The 24,098-nt window shown below is 45.9% G+C and overlaps 2 protein-coding genes across 5 annotated transcripts; both read right to left on the bottom strand.

Annotated features, from left to right (window-relative positions):
* LOC125536201 (serine/arginine-rich splicing factor SC35) lies at positions 1-3,937 on the bottom strand. Of its 3 annotated transcripts, XR_007294934.1 has the most exons (10): positions 3,724-3,937; positions 3,549-3,627; positions 3,246-3,325; positions 3,087-3,153; positions 2,139-2,210; positions 1,511-1,669; positions 1,356-1,421; positions 1,071-1,284; positions 823-988; positions 1-714 (listed from the first exon to the last, which is right to left on the bottom strand). XR_007294934.1 is itself a non-coding variant. In XM_048699376.1 (9 exons), the coding sequence occupies exons 1-8, from the start codon at positions 3,797-3,799 to the stop codon at positions 1,092-1,094; spliced, it is 792 nt and encodes a 263-aa protein (XP_048555333.1). In that variant the 5' UTR covers positions 3,800-3,937; the 3' UTR covers positions 712-988; positions 1,071-1,091. The 3 variants fall into 3 exon arrangements, 2 of the variants coding, with proteins under 2 accessions (XP_048555333.1, XP_048555334.1); XM_048699376.1 differs by having other exon boundaries at positions 712-988; XM_048699377.1 differs by lacking the exon at positions 1,356-1,421 and having other exon boundaries at positions 712-988.
* A 16,975-nt stretch (positions 3,938-20,912) lies between these two features.
* LOC125536203 (copper-transporting ATPase PAA1, chloroplastic-like) lies at positions 20,913-23,162 on the bottom strand. 2 transcript variants are annotated; one of them, XM_048699380.1, is made up of 4 exons: positions 22,800-23,158; positions 22,608-22,661; positions 21,623-21,776; positions 20,913-21,214 (listed from the first exon to the last, which is right to left on the bottom strand). In XM_048699380.1, exons 1-4 carry the CDS (start codon positions 23,037-23,039, stop codon positions 21,210-21,212), a joined length of 453 nt encoding a protein of 150 aa, XP_048555337.1. In that variant the 5' UTR covers positions 23,040-23,158; the 3' UTR covers positions 20,913-21,209. The 2 variants fall into 2 exon arrangements, with proteins under 2 accessions (XP_048555337.1, XP_048555338.1); XM_048699381.1 differs by lacking the exon at positions 22,608-22,661 and having other exon boundaries at positions 22,800-23,162.
* Positions 23,163-24,098: the final 936 nt, after the last annotated feature.

The raw sequence follows: 24,098 nt of genomic DNA on the forward strand, positions 1-24,098 counted from the left end.
AAAAGCCGTATAAGAGTCATAATATGAAGAAAAGAAGTCTCACAAACTGGTTACAAGTCAAGATGCTACCACATGCTTACAGTGACTGTAAACTTGGAACATCAACTGCCAAACATTCTGAACTCTATAAACCACACAAAATCCTAAGATACTAAAAATTGACTTGGTCAGCACATTAAGAGTATTTGCATTGCTATGTAGTCTTTACATAATAGACTTCTAAATGGTATAGAAAGGTACTGTACTAACTTTTAAGTTCCACTTATCTTTCAAGACTCTATCATCATATCAGAATTTATTTAGGCCAGAACTAACAACAAAGAACACCCAAATGTCTGTTGCTACCACACTTTTGTAAAGATATGTTGTGGTTGCATAACATAAATCATGAGCAGAGACTCAACTAAGAAACCAATTTTTTCAAATCCTAGCATGCAGTAACATGGACCAGAGTTGTTTAATACTTTATTATTGATGAACAGCTTAAGCAGTGAACCTCAGCTGGATCATTTGAACCTTACTTGTCAGCATAACAAGAGTGCATGCAGCAAAATGATCACCACCATCATCAACCCCCACCAGCATCACCATCATCATCTCCATCACCAGCATCATCATCATTAAGGGATACAGCACAAACAATATCAACGGCAACAGCAAGCAACTTGTGTGTTCAGCCTTTATCAACCAGCACCTCTTCACCACATCATGTAACTAGAAAGGTGCAAATTACCATTTATAGTAAGTGCCCAACACTGGAAAGGAAATAGTAATACTTGGTGCTAATAGACAAGATTGAATTGGAAGAAGGTGAAGTAGTACATATAGTTCTAACAAGTATCCAGACATCCACAAAGCAGCATCTGTAGCCTGAAGTAGTCACCGATGTCAAGCACCACAACATTTTTAATTTGCAATTGTAACTGCAGATTGTTCATGATAAAGCAACTGAACAGCCTCCAATATGAGCAGCTCTGTTCCATTGATCCTGTAGACAGAAGCACAAGTCATGTTATCGCGTGCTAGGGTATCAACTGTGATGACATATATAATTTGAACAGTTTAGAGACCTCAGTTGTTTGACATTCAGCTCATGTTGAAGGGCTACGAGAGCCTGGAGACCGGTCATCATTGCGCCTAACAGGAGAACGGTCATCATTGCGCCTAACAGGAGACCGATCATCATTGCGCTTAGCAGGAGACCCCTCGCGAGGAGGTGGTGTCTTGCGAGGAGGTGGTGTCTTGCGAGGGGAGCGACTAGTGCTTCTGCGTGCGGGCGACAAACTGCAATAATAAAGGGCATCAGTTAAATTCAGTAAAACGGAACAAAAGAGATGATTCCCGGATGTGCATACCTGTCTCTGCCACCCTTCCTGTCATCATCAGGACTGTAGCTGCGGCTCCTGCTACGACTAGGACTTCTATGTGCAGCCAAAAAACATATAATTAAAGATGAATGTACGGTATATAACCCAGCATAAAACAACAATGATTATCTGGATGTGTATACCTGTCTCTGCCACGCCTCTTGTAATCATCAGGACTAGTGCTACGACTCCTGCTATGACGATGATGATCCCTCTCTCTGTACCTGTCACGTCCATATCTATCTCCACTCCGACTCCGACTTCGCCTTCTAGAATCTCTGCCCCGATGATCATCACGGTACCTGCAGATGAGGTATGCACGTGATTTTTTGGCATTGTGAAAAAAAAGAGCAACAAGAACGGAGGAAATCTGAATTGAATCCCACTTTGATAGATAATCTTATCATTAGGAACATGGCTTCGTCCATCGACGTGACCAATAGACATTGTAGCAGTCAGCAAAGTCGACAACCATGGCATGTCCATAGTTTGATGCTGAAGAACTTACTGGAACCTCCATTACTTACACAACTACTGAACTACAGCCCTATTTCTCTTGCCTTCTTTCTTTCTTTCTTTCTTTCTTAATAATGTGCTTCAATTGAATCCCAAACCAGATAAGCAGGCATATGGGGCTTGTGCACAAGCCAAAGTTCCCTCCGAAAGGGCTATACACATGTGCATGGTAAATGAAATGTACAATATACTAAGTGGGAAAACGACAACGAAGAAATATATGATAACATGTATATATATCTAGGAAAAAAATACCCCCGTCTTGGACTGCGGCTTCTGGAACGACCCCTTGGCTTCGGGACCGTTTCCATGATTCGCCCTTTCTGACTGCAAAGTTCAGGCAAAAGAATATTAGGTCATCGGCTTCAACACTAACAAACAGAACAGCTTTATGATAGGTGCTAGTTCATTCTTTTACATAGAGCAATTTTCATGAACTTCTTGGAATAATCAATTCTGACTACATAGTGTATATCCTGACAAAATATGCATAGCTTACTTTTCTCACTATAGAGAAAACAATGTATGAGAAATAAACTATATCAGGTAGTATTATGGTTAGCGCATGCCCACTTCTTGCTGATTACCATTGCCAACAGAAAATTACAAGAAAATGATTCCTAGACAGAGCATCACATATTCACACAAGTTGTAACCTGGTACGTAATAAGAGCTAATATGTTAAGATCAGCAAATTGTGTAATTAAGACAACATCATAATTGCTCTAGTATTGAGTAACCTAATACCGCACCATACTGATGTAACCTAACACTTTGGGAATGATGGTTCATAATCAAAGATAATTCATGGCATCCAAATGTAGCAAAATCTTCAAAACCATCGATTCCTTTGCTCTAGTACCGAGTAATCTACTGTTGCACTAGACATAGGGTATGTAGTGCCTAACACATCCAACCAGGAAGTTTACATCTAGCAAATAACCGGTCCATGCCTAAATATCAAGACATCGGCATTGGCTTAAAAATAGTGCCTCCGTACACAAATATAAGATTTTGTAACTTTCTTTTATGGATGGGATGTATATAGACACATTTTAGCGTGTGTGTTCACTCATTTCAGTTCGTATGTAGTCCATATTGAAATATCCAAACATCTTATATATGTGAACCGAGGGAGTAAGTGTCAATATCAAGATTTCCTCAATAATTATGCCAGTAGTCAGGAAAGACGTTTTATCTTACATCCGCTCAGCATTTGGCCCGTACTTGGCAAACTGCACCATCATCTCCCTCCCGTCCACCAACCTCCCTGGAAGATAACCAACAAAATGAAGTTGAATCCAATCCTAAAACAACATGTACCACAGCATTTTCCAATTCGCATGGAGGAGAGGAACCCACCGTCCAGGCGATCAACTGCCTTCTGCGCCTCGTCCTCATACTTGTACCTCACGAAGGCAAACCCTCGCGAGTCGCCAGTCCTGCAGAAAATGGATGTGCAAACAACATGAAACAACTCCCAAAACCCTAAAAATTCCGTGTGCAGGTGTACAAACAACATGAATCAAATCCCACAACCCTAAAATTTCCGTGTGCACACTCCGCAGCCCTACAGGACACCCACCCAATCTACACACGAACACAGACCAACTGCCAAACCAGCATACGAAGAACCTAGGGTTTTTTGTCTTTTTTTTTGCCTACCTGCGGTCCCTGGGGATGTAGATGTCGACGACCTCGCCGTACTTGTCGAAGAGCGGGAAAAGGTCATCGGCCGTCGTACCTGCGCGACACGCACGGGGAGGATTAGAGCAGCCGCCTATTGGAGGCGCACCTCGGGGAGAAGGGTGCGCAGTGAAGATGCGAAGGGGAAACTTACGGAAGGTGATGTTGAGGACGAGGAGGGAGTAGGTGTCGCGGATCGGCGGCGGGCCGGAGCGCCCGAAGCGAGACATCTCGCCGGAGCCGGAGCAGGAGGCGGCGCGGGGGGCGGAGCGGCGGTTGGGGAGAGGCGAGGCGAGCGGATTGGGGGAAACGACGAGCGACGAGATGTGGGGGGAACGCGAGGGTGGGTTGGGTGGCCACAAGAAGGTGCCGATCCTTCTAGGGCTCACACGCACGCGGCACGGCGGAGGGTACGTGGGCCTAACCGTTCGGCCTGTTTTAAAGCGATCTTGATACCAGGCCGGACTATTATCTCAAAAAAAAAAACAGGCCGGCCCAATCCTCCTTTTGTTTGCCATAAAGGCCGACCCGATCCTGCCTCTGTTAGTCTGTTTATCTTTCCTAGCTTTCTTGTGGCTAACAGACAGCTTCGAGTATAGTTTTCCCTCTAGTTAGGGTTTTGCTTTCTCGGGGGTGATTGTCGCCGCCGTCGAGTTTTGATCTTCCCCGCCCGCGACCCCTCCGCAGCTACTTCTCCTGGACCGCGGGAGGGCCTCTCGGTGTCTCCTGGCCGAGGGCCTTGGCTGTTTTCGGAGGATGGGGGCATAGGGCGACTGCAGAAACCCGATCTTTAAACTCGGGTTAGGGTTTCGACATGGCGGCAGATGGATCTCCGCTTACGGAGGGGATCAGCGACGTCGCAAGGATGATGGAAGAGCTAGGGCTGAAGGAGGACGACCTGGACGACGTGATCTTCGATGAGAAAGACGTCCGGCAGGAGGCGGCTAGGTGGATTGCTCTCGCTAGGGTTAATTCCGATAAACCCTACAGTCAGTTTGGTTCTTCAAGAACATGAGAGCGGCATGGGATCTCGCACAAGAAGCTAAGTTCAAGCCTTTAGAGGAGAACCTCTACACTATCCAATTTTCCTGCCTAGGGGATTGGGAGAGGGTCATGCATGAGGGACCATGGCACTTCAGAGGTGATGCAGTAATTCTCAAGGAATATGATGGGGTGACGAAGCCATCAACTGTCAGGTTGGACTCAATCGAGATATGGATCCAGATTCATGATGTACCGCTCCTCTACGCCCACCTGGTTCCTTCCCTTGCAGCCAAGGTGGGAGAGGTCCTCTTCACTGAAGCTCAGTTGCACGATTTCACGGGAAACTTCTACCGTGTGTGGGTCAGGATAAACGTCACCAAGCCGCTTAAGAACGTTGTATCTATGATCAGGGGAGGCGAGAGGCAAATCTACAAGGTCAAATATGAAAAGCTACCGGATTGGTGTGCGGTATGCGGCATGCTAGGCCATCTCTACAAGGAACATGGTACAGGCATTCACCCTCCATCGGCTCTTGTCTTTAAGGAGCTCAGGGCAAAATTGGTTCATGAGGAACGGAAGCGGTCCCGGAGGTGGCCGTGGACGCAGGGGGCGCAGAGGAGGACGAACTGGGAGAAGTGGGGGCTCAAGCTCTCAGCATGATGGGGCCGAAGCTGAATACTCTCAGCAGGACTTGGAGATGCTGGACGCTGAAAGGGTCAGGAAAAGGGGGTCTGAACCACCCGTGAATCTGAGACCGGAGACGATCCTGAAGGAATCTGAACAATCCCCAGAGGGGATACAAGGGAAGATGCTTGCACTGCCTCCCCCAACGGTGCCATCAAGCCCGAGTTATACACAGGAAACAAAGAGAGCAAAGGTGGGGACAGAGACGGAGAAAGTTTCAGTGGTGAAGTCCATGTTGCTTAGCAAGATAGATCCAAAGTTGGCGGGCCCGAGTGACGGGCACCGCCGAGCCCAATGAGTGTTCTTTGCTGGAACTGTCGTGGCGTGGGCAAAGCCACGATGATTCGTGAACTTCGCGATTTCGCGAGGAAATTTGCCCTACTCTGTTTTGTATCGTAGAAACCCAGTTGGAAGGCTCTAGGGTAGAAGCTTTAGCAGGAACACTTGGTTACGATAATGGTTATGCTGTTAGCGGTCGTGGTAGAAGTGGAGGTATCGGTTTGTTTTGGAACAATGCAATAAATATTGAGATTTTGGGTTACTCTGATTACCATCTTGATTGCTCGGTCTTTGAACCGGGCGATGACCCTTGTAGATTAACTGTAGTATACGACGAAGCTCAAACCCACCTGAGGTACAAGACATGGGACACTTTAAAAAACATCAGTACTCTGAGCAGTCTCTCATGGCTCTGCGTGGGTGATTTTAATGAAGTGTTACATCCAGATGAGCATGTGGGAGTCAGGCAACATAGCAGTGCGCAGATACAAGCCTTTCGAGATGTCGTTGATGTTTGCATGTTGCTGGACATTGGCTATTCTGGTATTCCATGGACTTTTGAAAAGAAGGTAACTGGAGGTACTTTCACGAGGGTGCGCCTCGACAGAGCCCTGGTGTCGGCTGAGTGGCACGCACATTTTCCTTTGGCTGATCTAACACATCTGGTGGCTGCCACATCAGATCACAGCCCGATATTAGCAAGAACGAACACAGATCAGAGGAGAAGCCAGAGTTCTAGCCCATTTAAATATGAGGTCATGTGGGAGGGCCATGATTCCTGGAGCAGTAAGATTACCGAGGCATGGGCAATGCACGGAGCCACCACCAGGGTAGAAGAGCTCAGAGCTAAACTCTCAGCGGTGTCACAGGATTTGGGCCGATGGAACAAAGACACTTTTCGGGAGTGTTTGCGAGGAGATCAAACAGCTCAGGTTAGACGCAAGCCGTACTGCGCCAACACATGTTGAGCTCAAAATCAACGAGAAGCTTGTGGAGCTATATCACAGGGAGGAAATTATGTGGAGGCAGAGATCAAGGGTGGAGTGGCTCACATCGGGTGATAGGAACACCAAATTTTTTCACTTAAGGGCGAGTATCCGTCGAAAGAAGAATATGATCAAGGCTTTACAAAACTCGCTGGGGGTAATTACAGATGATCCGGAGGAGTTGAAGGCGATGGTAAATGACTTCTATAAGACTCTATATACATCGGAGGGGGTGAGCAATCTGGAGAGAGTTTTAAATTGCGTCCCAACTAAAGTGTCGGCAGAGATGAATGACATGTTGTGTGCCCCCTACTCAAATGAGGAGGTTAAGGCAGCCTTGTTTCAAATGTTCCCAACAAAGGCGCCTGGTCCCGACGGTTTTCCGGCACACTTCTATCAAAGACACTGGGAGTTATGTGGTGCAGAGGTGACATATGATGTTTTGAGGATTGTGAGAGGGGAAGAAACTCCGGAGAGCATAAACGACACCATCCTTGTTCTGATTCCCAAGGTAACAAACCCTTCCATCTTGTCACAATTTAGGCCTATTAGCCTCTGCAATGTCCTATACAAAATTGCATCCAAGGTCATTGCAAAAAGGCTGAAGCAAATTCTACCAGATATCATATCTGAGGAGCAGTCGACTTTCGTCCCAGGCAGACTCATAACAGATAATATTATAAGTGCTTATGAGTGTCTTCATTTCATGAAGCGCAGTAAAGCGAAGGCTAACAATTATTGTGCTATTTAAGCTTGATATGATGAAAGCGTATGACAGGCTGGAGTGGGACTATTTGGAGGCCATAATGGGAAAGCTAGGGTTTGTCGTCCCCTGGATAAAAACTGTCATGAGCATGGTGCGGTATGTTTCCTTTTCAGTACTGTTTAATGGAGAAAAGCTTGATCAGTTTGTACCAAGCAGAGGTATAAGGCAGGGAGATCCGATATCCCCTTACCTTTTCTTAATTGCAGCGGAGGGCCTTTCGTGCCTCCTGAAAACCAGTTCTTCGTCATCAAACATTTTAGGGTTAAAGGTGGCACCTATGGCTCCCGCCGTGAACCACCTTCTTTTCGCCGATGACAGCCTGCTGCTTTTTAAGTCAGGGAATGAGGGGGCAGTAGCGGTATCAAACCTACTGGACACATACTATTTGGCATTGGACAGAGGATAAATCACGATAAGTCATCAATCTTTTTCAGCAAAGGCTGCCCGCAACAGGTTAGAGATGATATGAAGAATATTTTGAATGTGCAAAATGAGTCACTCAGTGACAGGTACCTGGGTATGCCAACGGAGGTCGGACACTCGAAGAATGGGACTTTCAAGTACTTGCGGGATCGTGTTTGGGAAAAGGTGAAAGGTTGGATGGAAAAACTCTTATCATCCGCAGGGAAAGAAGTACTAATCAAGGCGGTTGCTCAAGCAATTCCAGTATACTCTATGGCATGCTTCCGTCTCCCTCGGGGACTATGCGAAAGTGTTACTTCGCTAATCAGAAAATTCTGGTGGGGGAGCAAACAAGGAAAGCGGAAGCCTAGCTGGGTGGCTTGGGACGTGATGACATTACCAAAGAACATTGGAGGCCTTGGTTTTCGAGACATGGAGATCTTTAAGTTGGCCCTCTTAGCTTGGCAGTCCTGGCGTATGTTGCAAAAACCCCTGTCGTTGAGCGCGAGGATCCTGAGAGTAGTCTATCATCCTGATACAGATATCTTCGGTGCAACCTTGGGACCACACCCCTCGCAGATCTGGCGAGCCATTCTTGATGGCCGGGGCATTATGGTTCAAGGTTTGGTGCGTAGGATTGGAGATGGGGAATCAACCAATATCTGGGAGGACAACTGGTTGCCGAGATCACATGCGAGAAGGCCCATTGCTTGTTTGATCCTTGATCCACCGAGGAAGGTGGCTGAGCTGATCGACCATACCTCGTCTACCTGGAACGAGAACTTGGTGCATTCGGTGTTTATACCAATAGACGCAGAGGCCATCTTACAAATTCCTCTTTGCACAAGACAGATAGATGACTTTTGGGCTTGGTCAGAGGATCGAAAGGGTATCTTTTCAGTGCGTTCAGCGTACCGGATGATTCAACGGACAAAGCTAGGCCGAGAGGCATGGCTGTATGAGCAGGGGGGCTCCTCCGACTCCCAGGGTGCTGACCAAGGCTGGACTGATCTTTGGCGGATCAGGGTTCCCTCCAAGCTGAAAATTTTCTTGTGGAGGCTCGCTAGAAATTCTATTCCCACAACTGCACTTCTCCACCATAGAAACATGTCATCTTCCAGGGCTTGTTGCCTTTGCGGGGCTGTTGATACTTGGCGACATGCCTTGGTGGACTGCTCGGTCTCGAGGAGCACTTGGGCACTCTCAACGGAAGCTGTTTTGGATAAACTAAGTACTTGCAGAGAGGAAAACCCAAAGAGGTGGTTGTTCGTAATGTATGAAGCTCTCAACCAGGAGGATTTCCTTGCTTTTGTGGTCACCCTATGGGCGTTGTGGAGTTCACGAAGAAAGGCCATGTATGAGGATATTTTCCAAACACCCTTTGCTATCAACAGCTTTGTTACATCACACATAGCAGAACTAAAATCATTACAACAGCCTGGAGTGGTCGGAAGGGGGCCGCCCCAACGCCGCCCAAATCATTGGTTGGCACCTCCGGATGGGCTAGTAAAACTCAATGTAGACGCAGCGGTGGGACGATCGCTTGGAGCAGTGGCAGCTGTCTGCAGAGATCAAGATGGTGTTTTCATGGGAGCATCGGCGGTGGTTTTCCCCAACTTGTCAGATCCCGGCATTCTGGAGACACTTGCTATCAGGGAGGCACTGGCTTTATCCGATGATCTCTACGTCCGAAGGATCCATGTGGCATCGGATTGCAAGGTGGCCGTCGACGATATCCATCAGCAATATAAAGGGAGCTACGGTGCAATTGTGCAGGAGATTATGCAATATAAATCGTCTTTTGAAACTTGTAATATTATTCATGAGTTTAGGAGCTCGAATATCGAGGCTCACAAACTGGCAAAGCACGCTTTATCTCTCGGGACTGGCCGCCATGCTTGGTTAGGCCAGCCCAACGAACTTGATTTCGTCCCTGTAAACATTGTGACGATCTAATAAAGCTTTGAAGTTTGTCTCAAAAAAAATCTTTCCTAGCTCCTTTCTGGTTGTCTGAGGAATCATCGTTGTAACCATGCTCGAGGCGATGGCATGCAGAGAAGTTTTGGCTCTGGCAGAAGACTTGATGATTCAAAATGTTATAATTGCCTCGACTCTAAGCAGGTGGTGAACGACATTGAAAGTGGGATTAGTAGCACTTATGGTTGTATTTGTATCACTAGTGAGATTAAGCAGCGAGCTAGTTTAATTAAATATAAGTTTACTTTTGAAGGTCGGGCATCAAACACTGATGCAGATAGGTTAGCTAAGTTTTGAAACACTCTTGATCAAGGGCGACATCTTTGGTTTATCCATCCCCATGATCCTTGTTGTATACCACTTCATGTGGACTATGATTAATAAAGCTTAGATATACCCCTACAAAAAAGCAGATTTTCTCCATGTACATTTTATTGAACAGAAAGAGGGTTCCAAAAGCCCCAAACTTCATTGGATAAACATCAAAGCACAAATTGCAACAGGACAGTTGTATCCCTAGTACACCAAAGTTCAAGTCCTAGACTTGACATTGGTGCTCGCATTTTTCTGAATTTAATTCAGTGATGTGCGTTCAGTCAGAGGAGACGTTTCTGTCAAGGAGTTTGTGGCGACTTCGTCAAATCTTAAGATGATGTGCCGGCTCAGTCTCTCGGAGGTTCTCATAGGGGTAGGGTGTGCATGCGCGCATTCATAAGGGTGAGTGTATGCTCGTGTATGTGAATGGCTTCGATTGTACTCAGTTAAAAAAACAGGACCCAAATAAAAACATTACAACTAAGTCCTTAACTTCTACAAGGAAGACCTCGAGCTGAAAGCAAGAAACGTGATTGGGTCCTTGACAGCCGCTGCCCGATTTGAACCTCGCCGTCCCCGGGACGAACCACCTGGTGCGACGAAATCATCATGGAAGCATCACTTGCTCGTCATGGCCTTTAAACTGTTGTTGGAACTGCCTCCCATCAGGCACGCAAGCCGGGAAGAATGGAGTCAGCCACCATTCAGCCAGAAGAAGCAAAAGCACTTGCGAATACTGGCATCCATCTGTGGGCGTCGTTGCTCCACCAAAGATACCTCTTCTGATAAGCTCAAACCTGACTTGCAGGCTTCAGTTTTCTGCGCCTACCCTGCTCCTCGTCCACCATCATGGTAGCCTGATAAAACAAGCAGCAGCAGATGGATGTCCTCCAGATCAGGGAACACCATCGCACTGAACAAGCTTATCCAAGGCGATCTTGCCAGATCCGACACCTTCCACTCTCCCCCACCTTGGGGGAAGGAAGAATACGACCAGAACCGGCACCCCTAGACACTGCTCGAGAGAGTAAATAGCATAAAACTACTAGTTTACAGGCTAAGGTTTCAAAAAACTACCAGTTTTTAATTTTTCTCAGAAAGCTACCAAACACGCGGTCCGCTGTTTCAAAAAACCCAAACCCGCAGTGACTAGCGATTTAACCGTTTTTCTGACTGCCTGGGCCCATCTGTCAGCCCACGTGGCCACGCGCGCTCACGGCGCGGCAGTTGACGGCCGTTAGCCGACCGGCCCGGTCGAAACTGGGGTAAATATACCCGCTCGGTCGGTCGGGATCACACGCTCGCTCACTCTCTCGTGCTCTCTCACTCCCCTGCTCCCAGACCCCTGCTCCAGTACGAGCTCGCCGCCGTGCGTCGTCTTCGAGGCCGGTGGTCATCGACCTCCTTGCCGCAATGCCTTCCTGGAACGACGAGGAAACCAGCTCGGAGGAGGAGTGCGAGGTTGTCAGCATGGACATGGGACTTATGGTAAGTTCTTTGCCACCTAAGGTTAGGGTTAGGTGCTAGTAGCTTAGGCTTCAGCCATGGATGTTGCTTAGTGTAGTGTTGTTGTTGTGTGTGTGATACTGTTCTTGATTAGTGAGGGTGGGGTTTGATTGTAGGATTGAGGTAACCTAGGGTTCATCTCTGTACAATGTTAGGGTTCATGCTGATTTGGGGATTTAATGAACAGTGCAAGTTGATTCTGGTATTGAGTGCAGATTGAAACCAGTGTTTGTTGGTTATTATGGTTGTAGGAGGAACCAGACACCACTGTGGAGCCCCTTTTCTGTGGCCAACTTGAGCTTGCTCATCCCAAGTGCATTCTGCACCAACTGAGGCCTATTAAGCATGTTGCTTTTGAAGGGCCTGTAATAGGGAGGCGTTTCTATGGCTGCCCAGTCCAGGTTAGATGCCAATTAAGTTTTCTGCTATGGGTGTTCAGTGATGTTTGATATGATGCAACAGTTTGTTTGATATGACAGACACATATGTATTTTTGTCACTTTGGAAACTTAATCATGGCATTGTAATAACTTATCATATCTCATTTATGTTATTAATAGTTAGAAAATCTTAAGTTTATCAAGTTAATCATGGAATTGAAATAAGGTACTAGTCCTTTTGTAATAACTTATCACATTTACAAATGCAGGAAAATGGTGTGAATTGTGGTGTTGTAGAGTGGGTTGATGGGCCTTGGCCAACTGTTCTTCAGAGTTGTTTGTGCAAGCTATGGGAGATGTTCCATGAGCAGAACTTTGGAAGGGTAAATGACAAGGAAAAGTTTGAGAAGGAGTTGGCCAGGCTTAAGAGTGAGCATGAAAGGGAGTTAGCCAAGCTTAGGACTGAAAATGACAAGCTTTGCATTGAGTACACCAAGCTTGTTGATGATGTATCCAAGATGTTTGATTGGCAGGATGGTAGGGTGGACAAGCAGGTGTACCAGAAACAAGTGGAGGAGGAAGAACTTGAGAAGAAGAAGGAGCTAGAGGAGAAAGCCATGTTGGAGGTGCAGATGGAAAAGCTCAAACTTGCAAAAGAGCAGAGGTGCATTTTGCAGAGCCAAGCTGATATCATCAGGAACACCAGGAAGGCTATGAAGGATGTTGAAGTTGACAGAGATGTTCTTAAGAAGGAGAAGGCAAAGCTTGAGCTTGTTGTTGCTGAGCTGCTGAAAGAAGGGTATGGCAGCAAGGAGAAGTTAGAGCAAATCAAGGCCATCCTTGAGTCTTGAACTTGCTGTGATATGTTGGTGAAGTAAGTACATCCAAAGGCCTTTATATAAGGATGTGGCCTGGCATGACTTCAAGTGATTATGGGTGTACATTTTGGGGGAATGTGAAGTTTAACCTAGTGTAAGAACCTTATTTGCTATGTTGTTAAGTTGTAATGGATCACCTATTGTATTAAGTGTTGTAATGGATCACCTATGCTATTAAGTAGTGGAAATGGATCTCTTATGCTACTAAGTTGTGGATCTTTTATGCTATTAAGTGTTCAACTTGATCTTATATCTTTTATATGTTATTTGTTAGCGTACATATATTATTTCTGTGGGTAATTAGGCTTAGTGGCCCACTACTCTCTGACCAAATGCAACCCTAGGCCTACTAAACCCAACCCCCCATCCATCTCTCAATATAAACCCCTCCCCACCCCCACCCTTTCCCAGTGACTCCACCAGCCGCCACCCAAAAGAAACCCTACAGATGGATCCTGACATGGGAGATGTCACAGAGGAAGAGGGGGAGGCTGTGGAGGTTAGGACAGCAGCAGATGCACAGAGGAGGAGGAGGAGGAGGCGCAGGCAGAGGGCCCTAGAGGCGGCCCAGGATGAGCAGTAAGAGGAGTTCAACTGCCGACTCTCCAACAAGGTACTGGAGAGGTGCAATGATGAAGAACTAGAGCTGGTTTTCACTGGAGGCAGGGGAAGATCATTCATGGAGATCATTAGGTGGGCAAGGATTAGGGCAGTCATGGCTCCTCATCCAGCAACTAGGGCCAAGTGGGTCCGTTTCTTTGAGCACTATGACTGATCTAGCTATCTATCTTTCTATCTGTAAGTCAATTTGAGAGAGAGTTTTGGTAGTTTTTGTGAGACTTGGATGTAATCTATGAGACTATCTATCTATGTAATCTATGAGACTATCTATCTATCTAGAGATCTATCTATGTAACATGTGGATGTTTCTGAATAAATGTATGCATTTGGTCAGTGCTCTCAGTACCATATAATGCACTTGGTCAGATAGATATCTTTCTATCTATGAGACTATCTATGAGACTATCTTTCTATCTATGTTTCTATCTGTAAGGTGTATATCAAGTGTTGAATCCACATATAGATAAAAGTTGCAGATGAAATGAAGTTGCAAACAAGTGCAGAATCCACACATACAGTACCATATTACAAACCAAATCAAACAGTGCAGTATCAAGTACTTAGTGAGGCAATGTTATTACAAACCAAATCAAACAGTATCAAACACTTGGAGTTCAACAACTTCAGCTAGTTACCACTTGCATAAAAGTAATCTTTCAGCCTATTAGATGGCTTCCTGACCCTCTTTGACCCATCCTGCACAGCACTTGTACCAGATTGTCTAGGAGCAATGAAAGATCCAGTGCCAGCTCTATTGGCAGCAACTGACCTGGTGTTCTTTGCTGGAGAAGACCTTGATGACCTGGTGTTCTTTGCTGGAGAAGACCTTGATCCATTGCCAGAAATAGTTGTGTTCTTCTTCTTGGGAGGTGGTACTACTGTTGCAGAAGAGGTGTTGGTCCTGCTCTTCTTGAGAGGTGGTGCTGCTGCTGTTGTAGCTGGTGCTGCCCTCTTCCTTGACCTAGAAGCTGTCTGTGTTGACTCAGTTGTTGTTGGAGGAGGAGTTGGTGCAGGTGCAGAGGCAACAGGTACCCTTGGTGGCCTTTGTGCAGTTGCAACCATTGAAGAACCAGCCTCAAAGTAGTTTGCTCTATTTTCCTACACAACAATATTAGTTAGAACTATTTTCCTACAAATGAAATGAATGTAACAATGCAATGAATGTAACAATGGAATGAATGGACATACCTGGTGCTTGTTCAGCCTCATCTGGAACTTAGGTTTCAAAGGGACACCACAATTGTTGATCCTGTGCCCTTGCTTCTTGCAGTTGCTGCATGTCACTGTACCAATCCTAGAAGTATCCTTTTTAGCTGGCACCTCAAACAGGCCTTTCCTCCTGGCAGTTTGTTTTTTACCTTTCTTTTCTCTAAACACAGGTGGAGAAATATCATCACCAGGTGTATGAGGCCAATGGTCAGGACCTGGCACAGGGAATATTATGTGCTTTTTAGCTGGCACCTCACTAAGGTTGTTTACTACCAGGTCTGTTTTGCACACAGTGTCCATTTTATACCTAGCCCAGGTATGCTCTGGTATCTGTGACAACCACTGCCAAGCTTCTAAACTTTCTTTTTTCAAATTCTCCATGCCTAAATCATGTCCATGTTTGGTAAAGGAATAGGCAGCCTGATCTAAATGTTTCTTAAGTTCCTCTCCTCTGAAACCAGCAGATTGGAAATTGGCATAAATATGTCTAAGACAAAACCTTTGTGGAGAGTCAGGGAATACATCATCTATTGCATTCAACAATCCCTGTTCAATGTAAGGTAATCTTAAGTGTTACTCATCTACTGAATAACATTTTACTCATGGCAAATGTAAAGGCAAATGTAAAGACTAGGTTCAGAACAATACCTTCTGCCTGTCAGACATAATTGTGTATTTGCCAAACTTATTGCCAGTTCCAATGACTGTTCTCAACTGTGTGAGAAACCATGTCCAACTGTCTATCTCTTCCTTATCAACAACACCAAAAGCTATTGGGAAGATGTTATTGTTGCCATCCCTCCCTGTAGCTGCCAATATCTGCTGACCAGTGCTTAGCTTGATGAAGCAACCATCCAGACCTGCTAACATGATAACATGAGTGCCTAAGTACATCAATGTTTAAAAAGCATATAAATTTCTGAATACTTACCTATAAATGGCCTGCATCCATTCAGAAAACCCTCCTTGCATGCAAACAAGCAGTAAAACATATAGTGAAACCTTGGGGTAGGAGCTGGGTTAAGTGGGTCCTCATGTGTTGTTACTATGCACCTACTGCCAGGGTTAGTATCTAGCACACACTGTAGGTAGTCCCTTATTCCGTGATACTGGAGTTTGTGATCTCCTTGCACAACCTCAACTGCTTGCTTCCTTGCCCTATATGCCAAGCTTTTAGGCACATGCACACCAAACTTCTTCTTTGTGTATGACATAATTGTGTCAACACCAGCTCCAGGGTTGGATCTGACTGTATCCTCACAAACCTTAGCAACCCAATTGACTGTCACCTTTGTGTTCTCTCCACTTGCTCCACAAGTGTGATCCAGGTTCATCTTCTTGATACTGAAAGTTGCCTCATGAGCTATCTTGGAGGCAACTATGTAAAACTCACAACCATGTTTTCTGTCAGAGCACCAAGCAATAACCCTAGTTGGTTCATTTCTGTGATACTCAAAATTCCTAAGAGTCCTCACATGAAAATTTCTAAGTGCTTCTCTGAACTCAACTACATTTTCAAAGCACAAATGCATTGCAAACTGCTCATGTGCATCAGGCCTTGATGGATCATACCATATCCTCTCCTTCTTCTGCTTCTTCCTACTCTTCCTTCCAGATGGCAGCCTTGGTGCATCATCTTCATCACTTATGCCAAAATCACCTGGAAAACAGTACTTATCAGCTTCAGGGACATAATCTTCAAACTTGATGTGCTCAGGCTCACTGTGAGACTGCTAGTTGGGCCAGGTTTTCTAACTGGCTTAAGCTTTTTGGCTGCTTTTGTAGTTACAGCAGGATCCTCTACTACTTCATCTTCAGAAACAACTGGTTCTTCCTCCCAAAACTCAGAAGGTTCCGAGTTAGCTGCACAAAAGTGCTCTGCAGTATCAGTGCCAGCCTCATCTTCACCCCTACACCAAGCTTTGTAAGAAATTTTCTCCCCTTTGTAATCACCCCTAAAGAACTCAAAATCTGAAGATGATTTGTCATCTTCAACTTCATCTTCTTCCTCTGGTACTTCTTCTTCTTCTTCATCTGCTTCTTCTTCTACATCTTCTTCTTCCACAATTGTTTTCCCTTTGTTAAAATTGCTGCTTTGTTGTGTGTTCATGTAGGGCTCATCAAGGGTTAAAGCTGGCAAACTAGCATTAGAGGCAGGGTACAAAACACCTTCTTGTGAAACTCTGTAAACAACAGGATCACCAACATGATCAATGGGGATCTATTCCTCATCTGCTGGGCTTGGATCAGTAGCTTTTCTGACACTGATGTTCAGTACCTTATTATCAACAAATAAGTCAAGCATTTCCTCTAATGCCTCCTCACTATCCAGGGCCTCCACACCCTCCAGCCCCTTTCCCTCTTCCTTTACATATGTCAGAAATGCATCCATGCCATAGCCCTCCAACTCAACCAATGCTAATATGGTCAGATAACTGATATCTGAGGAAACTGAATACTTTTTCTCCATATTATCTATTCCTTGGAAATGTAGCCTCAAGTCCCAAATCTCTTCATCTAAGCTATAGGATTAAATTGACAAACAACCGTTTTTTAAGTCACTGAACATTACTGAACTTTCTTCTAATTACAGTGAATGCACTGACCAAATGAACTAACCAAATGCACTTTCTTCTACACTGACTTAACCAATAAAATACAGTAGCATGCCAAGAACAAACAATTACTATCTCTAGTTCTAATTTGAACTAAAGCACCCAAAAATTTTAACTAAAGGACCCAGACCAGAAACATTGACCAGTGTTTACCTCACTCCACCAAAGGACGACGCCCAATGGTGGCCGCCTGCTGGATCAGCGTGGATGCGCTTCGCCACTGCCCTGGCCGCGCGGACTTCCGGATCTGAGCTCGCCGGATCCACAGGAGCCGCGGGCGGTGATGGCTGCTGCGACCGCTGCGCTGGGAAGCTCGAGCTACCTAGCCATTTGTCCACCTCTGACTGTCCACCGCCCTCCTGGCCGGTGCCGCCTTGGCTCAATAGCTCACCGCCGACGACATTTGGCTGCGCCGCCGCCATCGCCCACCTAGGTCACTGGAGGGAGAGGAGGGGGGGAGGAGGGGGAGTGAGAGAGTGTGTGGCCCGACCGCCTACTTTGGTTCCGACCGGACCGCGTCGGCTAACGACCGTTAACTGCCGCGCCGTGAGCGCGCGTGGCCACGTGGGCTGACAGATGGGCCCAATCCGTCAGAAAAACGGTTAAATCGCTAGTCACCGCGGGTTTGGGTTTTTTAAAACAGCGGACCGTGCGTTTGGTAGCTTTCTGAGAAAATTTGAAAACTGGTAGTTTTTTGGAACCCTAACCTGTAAACTAGTAGTTTTATGCTATTTACTCCTGCTCGAGAGCTCCAGTGGTTTGCATGCCCATGTCATATCGCCGGACCACGACATGAAGCCAAGACTAACTAATACTACTACTACCCTAATATGCACAAGGAAGGCCCGAGCACCTTTTCATAGCCATCACCTGTCGGCAACACCGTCGAACGAGTCATTGGATCGGGACGGGAGAGTGGCGGGGAAAGAGGATGTTGCCTAATTTTTTACTTTGACATTCTCACACAAGCCTTCACAACGTCTTCCATTCATGGGAATTTTAGAGCAACTCCAACAAAATTCCTTTCCTGATTTCAAAATGTGGTGGGCCAAAAGATTATTATAGCTTTTGGAACAAAAACCATCAAACACATGGTGGGCCAAAAGCCATCATAGTTCACAACAACCTCACACACTCCTGTCATCATTGTTGCCATCATCAAACTTAGCCAAGATGACCCCACGAGATAACTCTCAATATTGTCTTGACTTATCGTCCATATTGCTATCGTACATCCACATGATGACATGTTCCTCGGCCACCCTCTTGTTTCCTTTGCTCCTCGACGTCCAATGCAAGCCTACGCTCCTCAACGCCAATTGTTCTCTTTTTTTCCTCGACCTCTAGTGCAAGACTTTGCTCCTCAATCTCGAGTCTTTTTTTCTTGTACGTGCATATTTCTCTCCTTGGCCGCCAACTTGGCCTTCAATTTATTCTCCTATCTCATATTCATCTCAGTGAAACAAGTCATCTTCTCTTCCTTTTGGTCGGCCTCCAATACCCTCTCACCTCCACCATCGCAATCAACTCTTCCTTGTATGCTCTAACACCATGCTTATTGGCCAGCTTTGCATTTTTATTTCCATCCAGCAGGACTTGAGGAGTGGATGGTTCTCTACAAAGTCATCATCATCATTAACTCGGGGGTTGAGCCTTTTGCCTCCATGGTGTTGTTTCAAAGTTCCTTCCCCCACTTATCATTTCCAACAAGCTCATTGTAGCAATGATGCAAAGTAAATGCTTTTGGAGCATTTCTCTTGTCCATTTACTTTTTAAGAGGTTGTATGATGAGATCATACTCATACTTGGGGATGCCACTTGGCGGCGCAAGGTTGACTAGCTAAACACGTCTTGCATTGATCTTGGATCACATTCCAACGATGAGAGTGATAAACCCAATTGTGCGGTTGGAGGGGGCGAACACATTGCTATTGTAGTACTCTTTGATACTCCACCAAAATCGCTCCTTTTTATCGCCCCGACAGTGTCATCAAGAGAGATGTTAATATGAGCTCCACATGAAGCTTTATCTTCCTTGGTGCCGTAGTCGCACAACCTACTCCTCCTCTTCAATGTTTTGTGCCCAACCCATTCACCTCCTCAACCTCCTCCACCATCTCGACATTTCTTGCCATCACTTACCTAAGTGGCATGGTCATTACAATGTCTTCGAGCCTGAGTGTGTGGCTTGCATTCAATTGTTCCATGAAATCGTTCGCATCATCATTCAATTGTTTAATACAATACCAAATAAAAACCTAGCAATGAATACCAAATCATGCATCATTCAATTGAGCAATTGCAAATCAACAAAAAAAGTTACCTTGCGAGCATATCCTCGAGCACGTCGGCCTCACTCCTTGTCTCACCTGAATCCGTCTCCTCTTTAGCCACCAGGGTGGAGAAGGGGCCGTTCGGTTGTAGGAGGCCGAGGAGTAGTCGTCGACTTTAGGGGACGCGGATGGGGAGGTGTTGGGGTGACTACAACCTTCTTCTTCGCCAATGCAATCGTGTTGTCTGCTACATTGGCCGATGGTCATGCTTGCCTACGGGCCAAGAGTGATAGGATGGTGGCGGCGGAGCGGCCGGTGACCAAAAGACATTGTTCCCTTGGTGTCATCGTTTTGGCCCTTGCGGCTCCAAATTCACAGGCGATGGTGGGTCTCCTGGATGAGGGTGGACAAGGGTGCGACTATCCATTTCGACGATTCAGGTCCGACGTCTGTCGTTAGCGGGGCGAGCGATGGTAGTGTCGGGGTTGGGCAGGAAAGCTGTAGACAAGTGGTAAGGGGGGGGGGGGTAGGGAGATGGTTATACTTGAGGAGTTGTGGGGGATATGCTAGATGACGCTTAATCCCCTAAGCAAAACAAAAATTTCCTCAAATATAGCTTTTAGCAAATCTACTAGAGTTGATGGTGAATATGAGTTGAGAGTTAAGAAGATTAAAAGTCCACTGATTGATTAGAGGCAATGTCACTTAGAAATGAAGTAGGAAAGGAAAGGATGCCTTTTCTTTGAAGGAATGAGAGTTGGCTCCCTCAACTCACACTGATTTTTTCCTTCCCACGAGGGACCTGGTAATTCATGCGCAGGGCTCCATCCTGGATGCGTCTAATCCCTCCACAAACCCCTTTATGCAACTCTCATTCCCCTATCCCAAATGTTAACAAACAGGCTGTCATGAATTTGTTAACAAAAAAGGTTTGAATGAAAACATTCAACTAAGAAGTTGTATTTTTCTGGAAACTTTACCAATATACATAATGTTGTGACATGTAAATTTGCGAAAAATTCTCCCCATGATCAGACCGAAGAAGCACATATCTCTCCAATTGCAATAAAATTAACGAAGAGATGATGAAGTTATACTATGACTGAAATCATGCCCCACAAATTCTTATCGCCACACTATGATGACTTCTCAACAACATATACAACCTTTTGAAGTAAAAAAAGATTACATTTCCATTAAACACACTATAGAGAGTAACAAATAATATGATGCCGTCTGCTAAGCAACTCAAAATTTTCAATTGTAATATCTTCATGACGTTACACACTTCATTCTAAGTTCAGCCGGACATACCACGAATTCAACATTTCGTCAAACTGATTGGCTTAATACTCCCTCTGTTCACAAATGTAAGCTATTTTTGACATTTCAATATGGACTACATACGGACGGAAATTAATGAACAAACACACCAAAATTGTCTATATACATCAGATTCAGATAAATGTAAAAAAACATCTTATATTTGTGAATGGAGGGAGTAGTAATGACACTTGCAATTTGTTTGATGGAATGTTCCAGTTGAAGTTCACAAGCAAGGCAAGCTACATTGCTTATACACTAGAGATAAGAACATGAACATAATAATCTCACTTCCAGAACTCTAGAGGACAACTTTCACAGACGCTCACACTGAGTCACACAAATATGGAGCATCAGGTACCCTCTGCTGGTTAACATCATGGGCTTATAGCTCATCTGCGGCAGCAGTTACGACTCAGAGTTGACTTTATCAGGCTTCACCTTACCCTGTGATAGAAACTAAATTTTAGTTCAGCTGATAACAGTATAGTAGATACTGCGATTTCAGAAAGCTGGAGAAATAATGGTGCATTAACAATGTTGATATGAACATGCTCAAGGACACCCAATAGCGAGTTTGGTCCTGGTTGATGTGTATACAGCCTATATTTAGTGATAGTCCATTCCTGTAAGGATTATCAGAATTTGCATTACTGTAGTACTGAATTAGGATACTTCTGCACCAATTTGGTACATCACTGACCAAATGTTTACATGAGATGCACATGATAATATTTTGACGTGCTTCTGTGTCTGGACGATAGTTCACAAGCAGACAAGGAATAGATCTTTATTTCTTCTAGACTTCCATATTTTCTGGAGCAGGTCACACAATAACTCGAGCAATTAGTTTACCTTGTGGGCGAGACTCAAATCCACAAGTACCAAGATGACTTGCAAGTTTCTCTCCACATTGTTTCTGCCAATCTTCTGCCACCTTGACATCAGGAGTTGTCCACACGACAGCCCTTGCTTCCTTATAATCAACTGTAGCAGAAGTAACCTCAGGCTGAAGAAGGGATTAAGAGTGGCCCATGGTGAGCAGCAGCAAAAGATCAAATAAATAAATAAATAGTAGAAACAGAAAGGGTTTCAGGAATATGGAATGATAGGAAGAAAACATCTAGACAAGTCAATATAGTTAACATCCGTATACAGATAATTGCTTTACCAAAATGCCACATCAACCATACATTTCCTTGCTCAGCAAGATGACAGCGGTTGCTTTCAGCATATGGGCAGCTGCCCTCTCTACCCAGTCATTGCTGCCATGATCGAAATAAATCTGTAAATGCATTGCAAAAATGAAGAGATAATTTCTTTCTCCCATCAATTCATTACTTTCTGATCAGGCGTCCCCCTCAACCACTGGCAGAAATTTCAAATATACAAAGACTAGCAACTAAAACTTTTATGGTCTTTTATGATGAAAACTTAAGACCCATATGGTTTCAGGTCATGCTCGGATTGAAGGCAGGCAAAAGAGGACACCTATCTGGGCAATCCCTATTCTCTAACCTCTAGTTTATTACTTAAGCTTCATCAATGAATTGCTCCTCTTACATTCTATGCACAAACTCAGTTCGATGTTGTGTTTCTTTTTGTTTCAGTTTCATCCATTCCCGTTTTTTCTTCAGTAAAATTTATATGAGCATAGGCATCAATTATTGCAATGAACAAAAGAAGATTAACCATAGTTCAGCACTGTCCTATTGTGCTGAACTACCCATTGGTTTGATCAGACATAAAAAAAATAAATTCGAACCATGCAGGAGAACTGATTTCCCCAGGGAAATGAAGCAGAATTGCGGTAGTAAATAAGTGAAAGAGAGACGGCTACTTGACTCTCGAGAATCCGCTTCACACTCGCAGCGCACCCGTCGCACATCATGCCCTGCAAGTAAGAGCCAGACAGTAGCGCATCATGCCTGAGCCCTAACCCTCTCGGCCTCTAGCGCAAATCGAAGATAATAACAGAATGGAGAGTCGGGATGTTCGAAATTCAGACTAGTGGTCGGGGCGAGAGGAGCACCTGAACACCGAGCAATATGGCCTCAGACCCGGGCTCTGCCGCCTCGCCGAGCGCCGCTGCTGCGGCGGTGACCGACGAGGTAACGCCGCCGCGGGGACGCAAGACGCCACACACGCTGACGGAAGAGAAGGAAATGGAGGCGATGCGGCGCGCTCCGGCGAGGGGGGGTGAGGAGAGGGGGCTGGACTTGGAGGGAGAGGGGAGGAGGGGGGATAATCTCGTGATTAGCGTAGACTCCATTGCCAGCTCTGATTTCTCCGTCTCCCCCGTTGCCAGAGATAGGAGAGCTTATCCGATCACTGTGCGTACAGTATTTCCGCTGTTTGAGCGGAAGGGCCGCCACGGCGATGATGACATGGAGTCCTAAGCAGCATATAGGAGCCATCTCCACCTGTTTGGCCCCTCAGCGCACCCGGCGAAGGGGTTTGGGCGTTTGCGCCGGTGGTTTTTTTGGCTTGGGTGGATCGAGTTTCCAGCTACGCCCCAGGTTTCGGCGCTCAAACACAACAAAATTCAAAGTTCTCTTTCCCGCTATCAAAAAAGACACAAATTCGACGATCATCATGCCACAAGTCGACGATCATCATGCCACATGTCGGCGATCGAACATAGCCAAAGTCCGGCGATCAAAAGGATAGGAACCATAGACATGGAACTCAAATGGCAGGCTCCTCTGTCGTAGGGATGGGAGAGGTCGGCGTCGGCGTCGGCGTTGTGGGCACAACTTCAGTGCTCGGCATTGGCGTAGGCGTTGGCGTAGGCGTAGTCGCGGGCGTGGGCGTAGGGGCAGTGGTCGCCGCCGGTCCCGACATCTGGTTCAAGATGATGCCACGCTCCACCAGGTACCACGCCTTCACCTGCTCATCCATCGTCGACATGTCTACCCCCATCAGGAACGCCAGGTCGGTGTTCCTCTTCTTCGGGCGACGTTGGTCCTGAGGAGGTTGAGCTTGACGTCCTGCTTCGTCATCAATGCTGAACACCTCGCCTCGGATTTCTCCTCCCTCTTGGCGGCGTTGCTCTTGGCGTCGACGACCACTGTTCTATCGACGGTTGCAGCCATTCGGCAGTGGGTGCCGTGTCCCTCGCCACCTTGCCTATTTTGTTGCCATCAGGACGCCCTTCTACCGCCGCCGAGGCAGGCGCGTCCGGGTTGTAGACACCGTGCTTGGCCTTGGCGAGAGCAAGCCGGCACTCTGTCCATTTCTCGCACGACTCGATCTTGGTGAACACATGAAGAAACTTGAACTCTTGGTCCCTGTTGTCCAGGCGAAACATGTCGGACATCCGAACCATCTG

Source organism: Triticum urartu, chromosome 2 (genome assembly GCF_003073215.2).
Source record: "Triticum urartu cultivar G1812 chromosome 2, Tu2.1, whole genome shotgun sequence".
Lineage (NCBI taxonomy): Eukaryota > Viridiplantae > Streptophyta > Magnoliopsida > Poales > Poaceae > Triticum > Triticum urartu.

Bases quoted from the DNA above. Each gene is read 5' to 3' on its own strand.
- LOC125536201 (XM_048699376.1), bottom strand. From the start codon at position 3,799: ATGTCTCGCTTCGGGCGCTCCGGCCCGCCGCCGATCCGCGACACCTAC. The intron at 3,154-3,245 runs GTGGGTTCCTCT...GTTATCTTCCAG, and splicing joins GGCAGTTGATCGCCTGGACG to GGAGGTTGGTGGACGGGAGG. The intron at 1,285-1,355 runs GTATGCACATCC...TTATTATTGCAG, and splicing joins AGGAAGGGTGGCAGAGACAG to TTTGTCGCCCGCACGCAGAA.
- LOC125536203 (XM_048699380.1), bottom strand. From the start codon at position 23,039: ATGGAGTCTACGCTAATCACGAGATTATCCCCCCTCCTCCCCTCTCCC. The intron at 22,662-22,799 runs GTGCTCCTCTCG...TCTTACTTGCAG, and splicing joins CCATATTGCTCGGTGTTCAG to GGCATGATGTGCGACGGGTG. The intron at 21,777-22,607 runs GTAGCCGTCTCT...TCCCTTCTTCAG, and splicing joins AGCGGATTCTCGAGAGTCAA to CCTGAGGTTACTTCTGCTAC.